This window comes from Argopecten irradians, chromosome 10 (genome assembly GCF_041381155.1).
Source record: "Argopecten irradians isolate NY chromosome 10, Ai_NY, whole genome shotgun sequence".
Classification (NCBI taxonomy): Eukaryota; Metazoa; Mollusca; class Bivalvia; order Pectinida; family Pectinidae; genus Argopecten; species Argopecten irradians.
Window position 1 is genome coordinate 11927994 of NC_091143.1, and position 18804 is coordinate 11946797.

The 18804-nt window shown below is 32.2% G+C and overlaps 1 protein-coding gene across 3 annotated transcripts; it reads right to left on the reverse strand.

Moving 5' to 3' along the window:
• Positions 1-586: 586 nt before the first annotated feature.
• On the reverse strand, positions 587-18529 carry LOC138333132 (N-alpha-acetyltransferase 35, NatC auxiliary subunit-like). 3 transcript variants are annotated; one of them, XM_069281290.1, is made up of 21 exons: positions 18440-18529; positions 16463-16617; positions 16009-16123; positions 15585-15659; positions 15006-15173; positions 14607-14717; positions 14067-14117; positions 13576-13659; positions 13013-13048; positions 12149-12266; positions 11362-11540; positions 10708-10767; positions 9971-10077; positions 8077-8242; positions 7136-7314; positions 6479-6564; positions 5989-6107; positions 4799-4939; positions 4087-4209; positions 1449-1529; positions 587-819 (listed from the first exon to the last, which is right to left on the reverse strand). In XM_069281290.1, the coding sequence occupies exons 2-21, from the start codon at positions 16582-16584 to the stop codon at positions 760-762; spliced, it is 2181 nt and encodes a 726-aa protein (XP_069137391.1). In that variant the 5' UTR covers positions 16585-16617; positions 18440-18529; the 3' UTR covers positions 587-759. The 3 variants fall into 3 exon arrangements, with proteins under 3 accessions (XP_069137391.1, XP_069137392.1, XP_069137393.1); XM_069281291.1 differs by having other exon boundaries at positions 18458-18522; XM_069281292.1 differs by lacking the exon at positions 13013-13048.
• Between the last annotated feature and the right edge of the window lie 275 nt (positions 18530-18804).

The following is an 18804-nucleotide window of genomic DNA, read 5'->3' on the forward strand; positions in this document are numbered from 1 at the left end:
TGTACTTTCAATTCGGATCGTGTTAGCGTGTTTGCTGTGTTGTCCCTGTAAAGGGTGTGGGCATACCCCTTTTGACGGTAGACTGTCAATTGTTTGTTCTTGTTGAACAGGTATTGTATTGTGATTTGGTACAACAAAAGTGATACTGTTGACCTTGATAGTATGTCGCTGTGGCCTAGGTTTATATATCTTTCTTGATATTTATACAAATTTTTGTACCTTGATGGTGTTTATCGCTGTGGCCTATTTAAGAGTTGAGAGTTATGGTAAGTTGTTTAATCATGTGACGATTTAAAAAAAGTCCCATATTTTCAGTACTTTTAGGGGGTGAAATTTTTTTTTTAAATTAATCTGATGAAGGATAAACCGGTAGACCGAAAAAAAATCACCTTGTCCTCAACCTATTGCGATTATGTTACTGGCCCTTTCAATCCCACCATACCAGGAGGTATCCAAGCTAAGACATCTAAATACACAGGACCTCTACAAGAGTTATGGTGTTGGCTCTATACCCTGATCTTTGATAATGTACTGAATATCAGCATCAATTTAAGATGTTTTACTATAAATAATGCCAGAAACTCACTTTGGTACTCTTTCATATATTTATTATAAAATCACAATAATTACTCCAATAAATAGTTCATTTTAGTTCTTAAGTTACAAGACAACTTAAACACTAACACACTAAACAATTTTTTCTCGCACTAAATCCTCACATTCCTCTTGTTAACTTCAATATTCAAAAACACTCAAAACTCATGTCAGCTTCATTACTGGGTAGACTTTGTGTTGGCTAAAATCAAAGTCTGGTGGCTCCTGGAAGAAATTAAAAAAATACACAATTGCTAAAAAGTTTAAAAACTCGACTCATTTCTTCAAGCCTTTAATATCAATCTGTGACATTTTGGTCGAATATAACAGGACCTTTCCGCCAAGAAATTTGCCAAATCAAGATAAAATTCTTTTACATACATATATTTCAAGGAAGAAAAATGTTGTTTTTTTCCAATTCAGAGGATAGAAGCCTCTGAAATAATCGAGCATGAAAATCACAATATATTTTGTTTCTTTGTGGTGCAATTTACTAGTAGCAAAAATTTTTTCTTTGTTAATTTAATATTATTTTATTAGATGATTGACCAAATAAGTTAAAAGTCAAATTTTTCTTTCAATATGTAGTACATGCAACAGGGCCAATCACAACATTTTTCTTAAAAGATAAAATAATTTCTTGTAAAACAAACTTGATACAATTTTATGAAATTCTGAAGTATTCCACACTTTGCCTTACAGCTCATTTTAGAGAAGATATTATCAAGATATTTGTAGGTGATGTGAATTGAAAATTTCAAAAATCAAAAGATCAAGCTAGTAATCGTCTTTTGAGCAACCTGGGCCCATGTATCAAATATCAGTATAGATGGAGTTTAATGTTGACGACTTACATTGCTGTCTTTCTTGTGTCCTCCCATCAACAGCTTCATCACCACAAAGTTGGTCTTGGCTACTTTAATCATAGTCTGAATCTAAACACGAAAACAATTGCAAAATAGATGACTAATAAGGTTCTCATCATACCACGACAAGTGTTTTGTTGGTCCCATAAAATTATTCATTATATGTTAAATATTTTAGTCTAATATGGACAACTTGAGTTTTTGAAATTATTCCATCAATTTTGAATTAAGGAAGTTTTTTTTGAAACCAAACTCCTAAAAAAATGACGAATAATTATATTCCCACTTTGACATGAACATGAAATAATTTAAATACACCCATAACTGAGTCTGTATAGCTGGTTATTTCCACAGGATGCAAATTCAAATTGACTTGAAACGATAAAATTTCAACACATTAAAATTTTGAAATATCTGACTAGAAGGTTTGTCTATGAATTATTATTTTGTGGATTTTATTTTCAAAAACAAAACATTGTCCCGTAAAGAAGTGAAAATATCAACCCACTAGAATTATCAGCTATACAGACACCCATCTCAACATAGTAAACTTTTTATCATATATCATCATGATCCCATCTCAACATAGTAAAACTTTTTATTATATATCATCATGATCCCATCTCAACATAGTAAAACTTTTTATTATATATCATCATGATCCCATCTCAACAGAGTAAAACTTTTTATTATATATCATCATGATCCCATCTCAACATAGCAAAACTTTTTATTATATATCATCATGACCTCATGAAATCCATCTCAACTAGTAAAACTTTTATTATATATATCATGATCCCATCTCATCATCATGATCCCATCTCAACATAGTAAACTTTTTATTATATATCATCATGATCCCATCTCAACATAGTAAAACTTTTTATTATATATCATCATGATCCCATCTCAACATAGTAAAACTTTTTATTATATATCATCATGATCCCATCTCAACATAGCAAAACTTTTTTATTATATATCATCATGATCCCATCTCAACATAGTAAAACTTTTTATTATATATCATCATGATCCCATCTCAACATAGTAAAACTTTTTATTATATATCATCATGATCCCATCTCAACATAGTAAAACTTTTTATTATAATCATCATGATCCCATCTCAACATAGTAAAACTTTTTATATATAAATCATCATGATCCCATCTCAACATAGTAAAACTTTTTATTATATATCATCATGATCCCATCTCAACATAGTAAAACTTTTTATTATAATCATCATGATCCCATCTCAACATAGTAAAACTTTTTATTATATATCATCATGATCCCATCTCAACATAGTAAAACTTTTTATTATATATCATCATGATCCCATCTCAACATAGAAACATCATCATGATCCATCTCAACATAGAAAATTTTTATTATAAATCATCATGATCCCATCTCAACATAGTAAAACTTTTTATTATATATCATCATGATCCCATCTCAACATAGTAAAACTTTTTATTATATATCATCATGATCCCATCTCAACATAGTAAAACTTTTTATTATAAATCATCATGATCCCATCTCAACATAGTAAAACTTTTTATTATATAATCATCATGATCCCATCTCAACATAGTAAAACTTTTTATTATAAATCATCATGATCCCATCTCAACATAAACATCATCATATCCATCTCAACATAGTAAAACTTTTTATTATAAATCATCATGATCCCATCTCAACATAGTAAAACTTTTTATTATATATCATCATGATCCCATCTCAACATAGCAAAACTTTTTATTATATATCATCATGATCCCATCTCAACATAGTTAAACTTTTTATTATATATGATCATGATCCCATCTCAACATAGTTAAACTTTTTATTATATATGATCATGATCCCATCTCAACATAGTAAAACTTTTTATTATAAATCATCATGATCCCATCTCAACATAGTAAAACTTTTTTATTATAATCATCATGATCCCATCTCAACATAGTAAAACTTTTTATTATATATCATCATGATCCCATCTCAACATAGTAAAACTTTTTATTATAAATCATCATGATCCCATCTCAACATAGTAAAACTTTTTATTATATATCATCATGATCCCATCTCAACATAGTAAAACTTTTTTATTATAATCATCATGATCCCATCTCAACATAGTAAAACTTTTTATTATATATCATCATGATCCCATCTCAACATAGTAAAACTTTTTATTATATATCATCATGATCCCATCTCAACATAGTAAAACTTTTTATTATATATCATCATGATCCCATCTCAACATAGTAAAACTTTTTATTATATATCATCATGCTGATTTGCAAATCATCATGATCCATCCATCTCAACATAGTAAAACTTTTTATTATATATCATCATGATCCCATCTCAACATAGTAAAACTTTTTATTATATCATCATGATCCATCTCAACATAGAAATCATATCCCATCTCAACATAGAAAACTTTTTATTATATATCATCATGATCCCATCTCAACATAGAAAACTTTTTATTATATATCATCATGATCCCATCTCAACATAGTAAACTTTTTATTATATAACATCATGCTGATTTGCAATATATTTGCAATATGCTATTCAATATGCCTACCTCTTCATTGGTAGAAGATAGACTCTCTAGGAGGGCTTTAGCTTGGTGGAAACATTTACACGAAGCATTGTACAAACTCTGGGCAGAAGCTTCAGGCTCGTATCGCTTCAAGTCAGACATTTCCTGAAAAGATTATAAAATTTAATAACATTTTTAATAGAAATTCCTATAACAAACTTGTCTGTCCGATCAAAGTATTCCATTCTTTGGTATTCACAATAGAAAAAATATCCAAAGACAGAAATAAAATATATGGTGTACTACACATTTTTTTTTAGTTTTTTTCATTTTCAATTTTCAAAAATATTTTGATTTACTTTTGTGTGCAATCAAATTTTGTGGGTAATGACATTTGTAATAAAACAATCACCACAAAAATGATTCAAGAGACAGTGGAACAATGAGACTATAAATCATGAAATTTAATGCATGTGAAAAAGTAAACATTAACACGAAATGAAGTCGCAACAAAATGTAAATTTGTATACAGTACACATAGTCAAGCCATGAAACTTTTACTTATTTCTTGATTTCAGATAATGAGTGGAACAATGTGACTATAAATCATGAAATTTAATGCATGTGAAAAAGTAAACATTAACACTAAATGAAGTCGCCACAAAATGTAAATTTGTATACAGTACACATAGTCAAGCCATGAAACTTTTACTTGATTTCAGATAATGATTATACAAACTCAAAAGAAACGTACCTTATATTGAGCGTAGTGTATATACGGGGGCGTGGAAACTGTCGTAAAGGGAAGGAAACGATGAGAGTACTGCACCTCTTCACTGTCAAACTCAAACGATGGGTACACCAACTTACCATCCAGTCGAAGTCCCAACACAGCCTGTAATAATACAGATATTGCTTACATTTTTATACATAACTTTAATGAAAGAAATGGATAAAAATCTAACAGATGTCTAAGATACAGGAAATTTATGAAATTATTATGCAATTCTCATTGAAATTCCTGGTTTGGTTTATTGATAATGTCCCATTAACAGCCAGGGTCATTAAAGGATGGACTCCCATGTGTGCAATGAGTGGCATTATGTAATTGTCTGTATGTTTTGGGAGGCTGTTTGAATGTGCAGTCAAATGCTGAATGCAACAGCTACATATGAAAATAAGTGTCACTATCACCACCCGTTACATTTTATGGTTGGGTATAACCAAGTGTTAAAGATAACCATGATTTTTAATTTTAGATTAAATAAATCAAACTGTTGGAGTTGAGCTTGGTTATAAAAATTTAACCTACCTAGTGTATAGTGCTTAATGTAAAAGTTGGATTATCTCCCCTTCTTACAAGGTCATTTCCCTTTAATATTATCTTACCACAATAAAATTAACTACCAAACTTGTATAAACATTTTGATTGTTTTCAAGCAATTTATCCTTACCTGAAGTATCAATACGACAAAGTATTTGTTTGTTTGATTAATTAAAGTCCTATTAACAGCCATAGTCAAGTCTCCCATGTATGCAGTGTGTAGCGCGTGTGAAGTGTGAGGTGCATGTTTTGGGAGACTGCGCTATGTTCGTGTTGTGTCTTCTTCTGTAGTGGAATTCTTGCTCTTTTTATAGAGCTATATCACTGAAGCATGCTGCTGAAGACACCAAGCAAAACACCCCACCCGGTCACATTATACTGACAACGGGCAAACCAGTCGTCCCACTCCCTGTATGCTGAGCGCTAAGCAGGAGCAGAAACTACCACTTTATAGACTTTGGTGTGTCTTGGCCAGAACATTAATATTCAGGCAAGATGACCTACCCTGTTATATGACTGTTACCTCAGTTGCTTGTTATCACCCTTATCATATAGAGTATGATAATCTCCCTTAATTAGTTACAGAATTACCTCCCCTAGATTCTAGTTATCCCCCTTACCTTGTAGTACCCTCCAAACAGATGCTGCTCTGCCTGGGCCATACTGATTTCTTTGTTTAATGTCTTTGTCCTCTTCTTTTTTTTGTTCTTTTTGTTATTTCTTCCTTTCTGTTGATTGTCTACAAACAATTGTAAAACAAAATGGCTAGATTGTACCAAGTATATCAAATTCGGATTAATTTTTTTTTCAAAACCTGAGCAGTTCTCTTTTTTTTTAAAGTCAATCCTCTAAATCCTTAAAAGAATTACATATATCATAACATTGCACTTTATAAATGAATGAATACTTTGTACGTTCAATAATAGTTCTACATGGATCTAACACACTATATTGTGTTTTATTAAATATGATAAAAAATATTTTCTGAACAGTTTCGCAACTAAATTATTTTAAGAAAAAATATATAATGACTTCACAATACTTTCAACCATTACTGTTTCCAAAAATGAAAGAATACATGGAATACCAATGACTTAACCAATAGTTTACCTGCTAGTGTTTCATGCTCCAACAGGAAGTTGTCAGCTCGATGTAGAGTATTAATCAACCATGAGTAAAGCATTTCATATAGATACCTACAACAAAGTTACAAAATTACCAACATGAGGTTTCAAGTACAGACTTTCACCAAATATAATGCACATATAAATGTATATTCCACATTTCAAACTGACAGTAATTTACTAAAACTGTCGTCCAGGTGGATAACTTGTACCCTTGCCCCTACACTGCTGCCATCAAGTTTTGTTACTACCTGCAGTTGTTTAGAAGGAGTATACATAAACGTTTTATTGGTTGTTTTATTTGACTCTCCTCAAATCTTTCAAAAGAATATATGAGATAATAAACTTAAAAGTGTTAACATTGTTAAAATCTTTCTCTAATACATGCAAGACAAAAAATGGCCTTGACCCTTGATACTTGAGTTTTAAACAACACTTAATACACCAAATGTCATGTTCTCTAAACAACTTGTCTAGCACATGATTAAATTTCTCACATTTCACAAGCAATAAGAAACAGCGAAAAAGATTGAAATCAAATCACTGACAAAAAGTCATTGGGCAATTAATGCTAATTTAAGTTGCCGCAAGACAGGTTATACAATTACATATATCTAACCACCAAAATTAGACATTGACGTACCAGAATATGTAATGGTACTCGTACGGAGCATACAGTTCAAGTTCGAAGCCGGACAGGAGGTAGCTGATCATGGCCTGTAGGGTATGATAGAGTACCCAGTTACCAAGACAGGCCAGGTGTTGTCTGCTAGGTTCTGTCTTGGTCAGCTGCTGGTGTAGATAGGCGTCCACTTTGTCTGCCTACACAATGCAGAGCAAACATGTCAGTTATAATATGACTTGTAGTAAAGACTTCAGAAATCAAGTGATTTTTTGTTCAGAAGTCTTAGTAAAGATTTTTCTTTATTTTCCTGCATATTACTAGAAAACTATTCTTTTGACACAGAGTGATATCAATTTTTAACATGTTTGTTTAGTGCACACATTAATAGAAATATAACAGCTATATAAATGACATAGAAGATTCATTTTTATAGTGTGAACATCTTATAGTGCATCATTCCTAGAGCAATGCAATTTTCACCAATATATGTAAGTTTGCAATAGTCATTTAACAGCTTTACCTAGTATGTCCAAGTCTCTTACTGATATATTATTTTACAAATATAAATACATCATTCACTTATATTCCATATCGTTGACTGTGGTTAAAAGGGTGATAAATCCTTGTCAAGAATTAAACTTATGGTTTAACACCCTCTATTTCTGCTTACCAAAACAAATTCAATCAGCTAACATTTTCCTGTTCTTCTTTCTTCATAGAACATATTTAAATTTTCACATAGAATGGTAAATTTACTGATGGAAACATATAAGTGAGATATTACAATTTAAAAGAACATTTAGAAATAGTTCTCAGAAAGCTATCATTTTACAACAGGCAGCCAAACTTAACTTCTTCGTAGAATTGACAGTCACAAATTTCATTAAGAGGTGTTCAATAAAATAATGGTCCAATGTGGAACCTTTACTGGCAGGGGCAAAGAAAAATGTTTTGATTACCTCCTCTTGGAGAGCAGAGAGATCCTCCAACAGATGTCCCCACTTGTCACGCTGCCTGGCCCGGTTGTGGCCGGTCGTCTGTATCAGAGTACATATCGGACGCACTGCCTGCATGAACCAGGCATCTACATAGGTTTTGGCTTGGGAGTTATTGAACAGAGCACACCTGGGGAAAAAGAATCAGTGTAAACTACTTATCATTCAGTAATGTAAATGATTGTAGACTATTTATATAAATAAATATCAGAGATTCATAACATACAGATAACATGTTATATATAAAATAGTATATGGAAGCATTGTTATATTGATTTGAATAAATCCTTTCCTATGAATCATTTCTGAGTTATCTGTGTGGGAGCAATAGTATTTCAATTTGATGGTACAGAGGATTCCGCTTATTTGAATAAGTCATTTTCCAGAAGAAAATATGCAATCAACCGGAGTATTCGACTAGGCGGAGATGACATTTTGCACCTTCGTTTGACTTCACACATATGTATGTGAACAGGCAAATAGATATCGTTTCGTTTACTTGATAAATACGTAAATTATTTACACTTAAAACGAACAACAAGTATTTATTTTCGAAGTTTAAATCGATTTTAATTGTTAAATAACAAAAAATATTCCAATATTAGATTCTTGTTTACGTTAGATCGACACGTGAATATTTGAGAAACAGCTAAACGATCGATATCAAATGCAATAACTAAACAGAATTGAATTTTTGTCTACAATTCTGAACCTAAATAGGTCTAATAAACAAATTTACGTACATTTGCCTGGCAAAATGAACTTAGGATCGTGATTAAACTCCAAGTGCCGATCAACTAGTATTGTTGTACACATGTGTATGAATTCGAAAATGGCGGCAGGTGATGAAGCCATGCGTTCACTGGACCTAAATGTGTTTTGAGAAATCTCTCTGTATCGTTGATCTATACGGCGAATAGCTTGATAACATTTCAGAAGTTAATGCATATTCAAGTAGCAACGAAACAACGTAGCAAGTATCTTTTGTATCCTACATACTGTACGAAACTTGCGGTAGTCATTGCAAGCCGACTTTGCATGCTTTTATGTCTCGTTCAACGAGACGCTTGATTCGCACATGTCTGTCGTAGTCAACAAGACTCTAGTTGAACGAGAGTACTCATGAATGGCGATTGTTGTAAGGAAGCATGGTTTCTCCAACCGATCGCGAACTAAGGTACGTTACGTTAATGAATAAACATATTTGAAAGTGCAAATGCTTTAATTAGATGTTTGAGTCAGTGATTATACTTAAGTTATGATCAACCGCTGCTGATGTAAAACGTAACAGCGTCGAATACCTTTGCAGATTCATGCATAAAATAACAAGCCATACGATAACGTTAATCTGTCACCGTGATGATTTCTAGTAAAAGCAAAGTATTTTGAAACATATATCGGCGACTTTCGCTAAAATTAAATTGCAAAATTGAAAAATATTCAATTTTATTTTTAGAATTTCCCAAATATTTTATTCAAATAACCGGAGGTCATGTAAAAGTCTATGCAAATACACGGAGGTGAAAAACAAAGATAAAGAAGGAAAAAATCGGGACCGCAGAATTTTATGCAAATAACCGAAATATTCAAATAACCGTTATTCGATTATGTGGAGTCCTCTGTACTTAAAATACATATATTTCTATGCTACTGTATTTTGCCAACCACCTCACATGGGATTCAAATTTGTTGCCCAGGGGTTGAGTGCTTGTGTAATATGTCAAGATATCTTAACCACTCCGCAACTGTAGCCCAAGACGTAGCCTCAGCCATATCTGTACAAATTCTGAAATAGCTTTTAGTCTGAATGGTTTCAAATATACATATAAACAGATACATTTTTTTCTGATGATCTTACTTTGGACTAAGTGCAGGAGGGGCTATGAATCCTCTGATGGTTTCTTTTAGAAAGTCCACAATGGAATTCACTCCAAATACACGCTTGTTGGGAGGCAAGAGAGTCAGCTGTTATGATAAAAAGGTTAAATTTCTTCAATTTTTATTTCAAAGTCATAGTATCTTTATCATTTTCGCCCAGAACAAAGATCAACATGAAACTCCTAATTAGTTAATATTTAATCAGAAGAAAAAAAAATGAATTTTCAATTTCAGTCAAGTTTATTCTACCTCAGAGTCTATGTCAATTGTTTTGGTCATTCAAAGATAGATTTCAGCAGACAATATCTAATGGAGATAAATTAAAGAAATGTTGTGGGTAGAGAGCGATTTACCAATGATTTGTCCCACCTTATGGTGACTGTGATGTTACAAAACTCATGTCAAAATATGATGTCGTAATTACTGGCAGGTTGGACTAATCATCGGTAAACTGTACTTCACCCACTTTAAAATTATAGTAAATGTTAACTAACGTTCTATTACATGAAATTCGTTTTTACAAAATGTTGTGATCCAGGTAAATCTGCAAAAGATTTTCTGCACAAATATAAAATATTAAAACTTAACTTATTATAAGCTTATACCAACCAATTTTAAATCTGTTCAAGTTAATCTATGTGAACTTGTTTTGAAACAGAAATCATGAAATTCCTTAGCTACAAAAGAAAGTGGATTTATTTGTTGTTGTATACTTACCTGTAGTATTGATCGAGACAAAACACATGGGGATGTCTTACTGAAGTCCTTAAAGGTGTCCTAGAATACAAATATAACATGTTTAACATATAGTGGTTCATCAAATCGAGTTAATGCAGAACCCACATTTCAGATTCAAAGTGTAGACCATTACAATCAGTATATTTGTTGACGATCAAATTACCGGTACTGTGAATGTAGAAATGGACATGTTTGCTAGTTACTGGTATGTGGAGACCTGTTTACTACAGACATTTCCCCCATGTGTCATACTTTGTGTATGTATATGAAACTAGGATGCTGCAAGTCAAACTTAGGTATCTCTATTGCAAAAATAACAAAGTCACAAAATTTTGCTGTTGTTGTGATTCAAATTAAACACTTACGAATACATCCAAGTTTACAAAACCCATAATGAACATAACAGATTCCTAATTGTTTCAAGAATAAATCTGTGTAGATTGCTAAACTCATTTTGTTTTTTGAAATTTTCAATAATGAAATTTTCAGAAACACTTTCTTTACTTTCCTACTGATCTAATTTTACATTGAAAACAAGAAACATCCACTTGAATTCGGGAAATTGATAAATAAAATGACGGTCACTTCCTTGACTGTAATCTTAACCAACTGTGAAGGACATCCCTGACTTACCAGTACATTGTGTAAGGAAGTCATCTGTGGCACAGTTGTAACTACCATGAGTCGACTGAGAAGTGTCTCCATGTAGTCCAAGGCGGCCTCTCGACTCTTTATAATGGTGTACCGTGGGAATGTAGGCGGCAGCAGCCTCTGGTTTACCAATGGTTCAAATCCCATAATTGTAGGATAGTCTAGGAAAATACAGTATTAGGTGTAACAAATTACCAAGTATGGACCTCTGTTGACGTCCATATGGTGTCATATCAGCTTGGTAGAATGAGATAAGGAACAAGGGTGTAGTGATATTTAAGATTCCACCATTTGGACGGCACCAAAGGTCCTTCATTTCTATATTAGATACGAAGTTCCCTTGACAGATGTCATAAGAATTATCAAATGTATATGTTAATTATATTAAGAAGAACCATGGCTAAAGGAGGTCACCCTAAAGAACGCAATATTTGGGTACTTACGTCACAGAAGGAATATTGATTCAAGGTTTCTAAAACTTGAAACACCGAGTTCATGTGCTTTATACAGTCAAACCTGCCTATGCGTCACCCTGTATGTTAAGTCACCCTGTCTAATGCGTCACATCCAAAGTCCTCCCGCAAGATTTCCTGTATACTTCACCTTTTTAATGCGTCAACCTGTCTAGTGCATTTGCGTCACCCATGTTTTGTATATAAAAAATTATGTGACCAGGTATAGCCAATGGGAATAGAGTAAACTCAAAGCATATCTAATATTGATTTAAAAGTGATCCGGATAAGAAGTTCAATATTGCACATGTAGATACCATTTTTACTGAGCTCCCTCTTCTCAGGTTGTGCACCAATTGGCAGTGTGTCCCGGATAGTGGGGATCAGTTCCTGTAACTGTACAATGGTCTTCTGGGACTGAGGGATCCCTTCACACTGAAAATAGCACATTTAATTCATTATACAATCCTTATTAAGTATCCATATTTCCATAGAATATTTTTTTCTTATTTCACTGATAACAACATGTTAACATAGAGTACAAAATTCAGGCACAATCCAACAATATGTCAATTTGAGATACCAAAACAATGTGGGTAAAGCACAATTTACAGTCGATTAGTTCCGCCTTCTGGTGATCGACAACAAAATATAAACTCACATTTATCCAAAGATAGAACTAATCAATGGTAAATAATAATATACCTACATCATTTTGGTATATATATCTCAAAACCAACATACTGTTCATGGACTTAAATATATATCATGATTCAAAAATATATGGCATTAAATATTATTACTGGTAAATTAACTACATTCTGCCGAATTCAGTATGTAAATCTTGTAATTTTTTAAACCTTGTCGGAGATTTGAGTCTTTTCTTTCAGCAAATTTTGTCTTTTATCTAAGTGTATTTTTTTAATTACTCAAGACTATTCTGCTCTTACAAGAATGTGATGATTGTCATGTCTATCTCTCATAAATTATTACATTAACAACTAATGAACAGCTACTTTGAAATTTAGATGACTTAATAGCAAATAAGACCAAATCAACATTATGAAAAGATTTTTAACAAACTTAAACAATGACTTTAAAGTCAAACAATCTGAATATGAACAAACCGGGTTGAAAATAACATGATCATAAGGCATATAGGGTGAACACTCTCTACTTACAGTCAGCACAGCTCGGCCCGTAATGAAATCCTCCATCTAAACACAATGTGATCAACATAACAAAATCGCCTTAGTGGCTTCAACCTGGTAGGTATTTCTTATTAATTCAAGCATGAAGAAGGATGGAGCATCAACACCACAGATTCCGGAAAACTTGTAGTTATTTTTGCGTTTAAATGTTTCAGATGACTTGGCCAACCGTCACTTTCTTATTAATTTAGTTCTGAGGAAGGTGACTTATAAATAAATATTTAATGAATGAATTAGTTTAATATGTCATTATTGGATAATTAAATAGTCAAATCTTGATATGGTGACATCTAAGGGGACTGTGGTAAAAGTTCAAATATTGGTTTTATAATGGTGATTTTTAAAGTGAATTTTAATCAGAGTGAAGTATAAAGGGACCATGAAATTGAGTGAAGAACGATTAATTCATCAAATGATTTTAACAATCTATATGATGAAATACTTCACAAAAGATGGTCAGACATTCCACTCATGGAGACTGTTCTATTAAAATAAAATTCTAAACAAAGACCAAATTATAAAGCCTTTCTTACCTTTTCTTTACTAAATGATAACAGCATGGCATAAAATAGGCGATGGAACTTTACTCTTGAAAACAGGGTACTTGTCAGGAAGTGCTGAAATTCAATAGCAAAATAGACATATTTAATTTTGATAGGATAGTTTATTTCTTGACACATAAAGTATCCATAGTGATATCCAGAATGTCTAAAAAAGCATGACAATAGCATTAATTTTAATCCAGTCCTTTTTGTAATTGTAATAACTTTATACAACCAAATAAATGTCCAAACCCCTATAAGCGCCTCTCCCCCTTTTTAAAGCTTATTTCGATTTAAATACAGACTGAAAATATGAAAACTGTGCTGGTTTCCATACTGATGATTTTGTTGCAAATTGATTTATGGCTTACTATGTAGAATAATTTTATGAAAGGCTAGTCCAAATTTGTTTCTATTATGCTCTCCTTTATTCGCTCCTAGGTTGAATATGGTACAATATATTCCAAATCTTTTATTATTACCTCCCTTTCTGTGTTGGCATCTCTTTCTTCCCCCTGCTTACTCCTGGTAATCTGTAACACCAATGATAAATTCAATATAGCTACCTCACATCCATTTTAACTTATCTTTTATTTTTCAAATATCAAATTACAAATTAAGACAAAAACAGAAAAAAAATTTAATAAATGAAATAACCTGTATACAGTAAAACACATTTATAACAAACACGATTACAACAAATTAATGGTTATGACGTAGTGAATTTCATTCCCCCATCAAGGTTCCTATAATATGTCTGTAATGTTTGTATAACAAACTATTTTTCTAACAAAGTGATTTTGCTGGTCCCAAGAGGTTCGTTATAGTCATGTTTTACTGAACTCATTCAGTGAAAATGAGAATTCAATGACAGTAAGATTTTAGTTTGTTGTCCTTTTTTTAAATTGATTTTTTTTCCTGTAAGATTGTTCAGGGTTTTCTTTTTGTACAGTTCCTCAAAGATGCCTTCAAAGAATTCATTCTTATAATAGCAGAACTAGAAGGATTATTTTAACAAATACCTTTAAGGTTCTGTGTAGATCATCTTCCAGTTCCTTCATCATACCAGTCACTCGTATATCTGTGACGTCTCCTGCCATCTTAAAGCCATAAGTCATGGTCTGGAAGTCTTCCTACAAAACAAAGGTTTTCTTGGACCTGTAGTTTGTGATAAGAAAGAAATTTCAACATATTTTGTATAAATTTCTTTATTCGGAGGGCTGATACACAATCATTTCAGTAGGAAAACTTTTTAACTTTTGAAGACAATGATAGAATTGTGATGGTACTGCATTCTAAATTGTCTTCACACCATCTATCTAATTCAGTTTGGGTTTAGAGTTACCTCCCTTTACCTGCTAGCATTAGAAGCAATTCAAACACCGATGATGATGATCGAGAATGAACATCGAATAACATACCTCTTCAAACACTCCTGCTCTGTTGACACGGTCCCGTATGTGGTCAACAATTTTGAGTGTACACAGACTGAAAGCCTTGAGACAGCGATCCTCGATTACATATGGGTTGTGTAGGTACAGGTTGGTGAACACAGTCTGTGCTAAAGAATGACCTTCCAGCCATGTGACCTTTAAGTGAGGAAACAAATTCAACATAAAGAAAGAACACACAATGCAGATATTATGTCATTGTTGTCACAGATAGACTGCCATCTTTTAACAATGGGATTTTTTTATTTTTCAAATAATGGTTCAAACTATTATGTCTCATCTTATTATACAGTAACACATAGTCCGATGATTATTATTTCATTTCTATTTTTTTTTTGTCTATTTGTTGTGTTTTTGGCTTTATAAATTACTAAAACTGTACTGATAACCATCTTATTTTTGCATATGTATTGGGTTTTTTTTTAATGAAAATTAGAAACCTGCATAAAAATTTCATTTCTGAGTGCAATTGAACTGAATCATAGAGATATGGCAGTTAAACTGCGTAAATATTGATTGTCAGTAACTTTGTCTCCATCATATTCTTACCATACAAGCTAATGTGGCATCCATAATACCAATCAGTTCTGGTATACTTAAATCTTTTATCTTCAACTCTCCTGTCTGTAAATCATAATTACATTTTACATCATCAAAACTAATTAGTATATACGTGTATCAGACATAAAATACTGCAAAAACAATTTGATGGGTTTTTTTTCTTTTTAAGTTGATCTGCGCACGCATTTACAATTAAACTAATTAACAAACAATCCTTAGGAAAAAATGTTATAAAACAACATAACATGATATCAATATTTGTCCATTACAGTCATCCAAAAAAAACTTATTGAATTGTTTTGATGACACACAATTGTTTATTTTGCAATAAACATTCACTTCAAGTTATAAATCTGTAAAAACAGACTTAAATCTCTCTTCAAAATAATTCCTTTGCGAACTTGAAATTTACCTCGGTGCCCTCAGAGAAATTCAAAACTTTTCTTTGAATTTGATTACATAGCATGCCAGCATCCATTTTTGGGTCCATCATTTCTATAGCAGACATAGCTTCAAACAAACCAAACCTGTAGCATAGAAATAAATGCAAGTCAAGATATTATGAATTTATATTTGATATATAAATGTCAAGTTTGCAATTTCTATTTAATTCTTACAGTATCAATATGGTACTCTACACATACAAATGCAATATGTTTGTATGTCTGTTAATTCTCCAACTTGTTTTCACATTTTATTATTTCTTAAAACACATTTTTTGTGAAGTTTTTTTTCTGTGGGTTATTTTTTGTTTAATTTGCATTAAAAACTTTCATCTGTCAAGTCATTGTTCAACTAACATAATTTTTTGCAACATGCACAGTTTCATAAGGATCATGCATACACATTTATTCTAAAATTCTTACGTGGAATCGTGTAACAGTTCTCCCAATTGAAGGTCTGAAGCAGCCTCTACAAATTCTGAAGTGATATCAACCCAGTTATAGGTTGGTCGGTTATCCATGGCTTCCGATTCTTTGGTCTCCATCAAGATTGAGTCGGCTTTAATTTTAGCTGTGATCTGCAGAACAAAGAAAAGCAGGCATAAAACAAAATCTAAAATAATTTACATAATCTAATCTGAACATGGAATAGCCAACTTATTCAATACTTCAGAATTAAACATTATTGAATATTCCATTACAGCTCTTAATATACTGTAGCTTTGTGTAGAAGAATTAGTAGCTACTATTGTGTTGTAACAGGTATCACCTCCTTGAGGAACTTTTCAGTAATTAGATCAAGGTGATATTTTTCAACTACAGCAGTAGCTAAAGAATGAGGTGCTGAATTCTTTAATACAGTGACTCAGGCAATCCAAATTTTTTTGTTTGTTTGTTTGAGTTTTACGGCCCATCGACAACTAAGGTCATTTAGGGCCAAACTACAAGTCATGCATTAATATCAGGATAAAAGATCAGGGTAAGAAAAGGCAAGTAAGGACTAAAACACACATTGTAAACGTTTATTTGATAAAAAAAAAAAGTTTGCATGGGATAAGGCAATCCAAAGGAAAGCTAGATACTGTTAGATTATATATATATGGACAATAGATTTCTACTCCTGAAGAGCCATCATGAAATGGTGAATGTACAAGAGGAAAGTCGTTGGCTTTTATTTTTTATATATTCAACTCTACATGGACACGTACTTTTTTCTTGGACAATATATATATATATATATATATATATATATATATTCCACACAAGTTGGGCACAATCCTGCATATCTATGGATAACAGTTATGCATTTGAGTATGGTGCCATGTAAAAATTATGACACCATTTTTGATAAAAATGTTAAAAAATTTGATGCAATTTGATTTTACAGATTTTGGTAACATTAATACCATAAATAAGATGATTATCTCAAATGCAGGACTGTTATTCAAATGTTGAAATGCACGACGTCTAGCAAGGTCATTTCCCATTTGTGGCAACCTGCACAAGTCATAAGAGTCATACAATGTTAAGAGGTAGGCCCAATATTGCTATAAGTTTATATAACTTAATTAGGAGAGAACTGAGTAACTTCTGGAAGTGAGTTCCACTCGATGATGATACGAGGGAAGAATGAAAATTTGTAGAGGTTTTTGTTAGAAGGTATCTGATTTAATCTGTGTGTGCCTCTTGTTCTCCTGTCACCTGATATGTGAGGTTATATGTTGTTGTGATGGGTCGATATCCACATGCTTATTTATGATTTTGTGTAGCATGGTAATTCTGGCTTTGGCTCTTCTCGTAGCCAGGGGTTCACAGTTTAAAAATGTTATCATGTTGGTGACACAACCTGGTTCCCTATTTTTAATTTAATAGGGCTTTTCTTCCTAGATATGTTAATGACAGCACACTTCTTAGCATTAAATTGCATTTGTCATTTATTTTCCCAGTCTTCGAGTGATTTCATGTCATTTTCCAGTTTCTGACAGTCTTGCAGTGGGGAGATTTCTGTGTAGAGGAGGCTATCATCGGCAAATAATTTAATTTTACAAGAAATAGAGTCTATAATATCGTTAATGAATACGAGAAAGAGAAGCTATCGTCGGGATACTTGATTTATTTCAGAATACGGTTCAATATCTCACAATCTGAATACCATCTAATGACAGAAGTAATGAAAGAGTTCCAAACTAAATGCAGAAATATTATATAAAGTACTGTACTGTGAAACTAAAGAGAACAGACCGAGTCGACCAGAAATCCAAAAATCAAATTCGATTTATAATTTATACAAAAATGAACGAATATGCCTACAGAGTACACAAATAAATAGGTCTGGCATATTTGTAACCAGTCTCAAGAGTAAAACGTTTGTAAATGGGATTCATATTAACTAACAATTACTTTTCAAAGGTAGTTTACATCCTTTCGTTTTCTCCACTGTCCTCCATGATGTTAAGTACGGGGTAAATAAAATATCGAATGTGATTGGACGAAAAGATGTAATTTTATTTCCCGCCAAAATATTGAAAACGTAAATATGATGATGATGATGCTAAGCAGACTGGTGGACTAGACACAGGCATATAGAGTACAATGGACGTTAATTCATATTTAACTTCCTAAAATACAAGCTAAGAAACAAAATTTGATGGACAATAAGGTACTGCTAACTCAGAGAAAATAGATTCTAATAAGTCCCTGCATCTGTATTGATTACTTTGTTATTTGCAACTTTGAAAGTTTTAAATTTTAATGCCTACTCATAG

What these genes read in the sequence shown, in the direction of transcription:
- LOC138333132 (XM_069281290.1), bottom strand. Translation starts at nt 16,584, where the DNA reads ATGGAGACCAAAGAATCGGAAGCCATGGATAACCGACCAACCTATAAC. An exon ending in TGTCTCGATCAATACTACAG is followed by an intron (nt 10,078 to 10,707) that starts GTAAGTATACAA and finishes TTATCATAACAG; the next exon opens with CTGACTCTCTTGCCTCCCAA. An exon ending in CCTCCTGCACTTAGTCCAAA is followed by an intron (nt 8,243 to 9,970) that starts GTAAGATCATCA and finishes CTTTTTCCCCAG; the next exon opens with GTGTGCTCTGTTCAATAACT.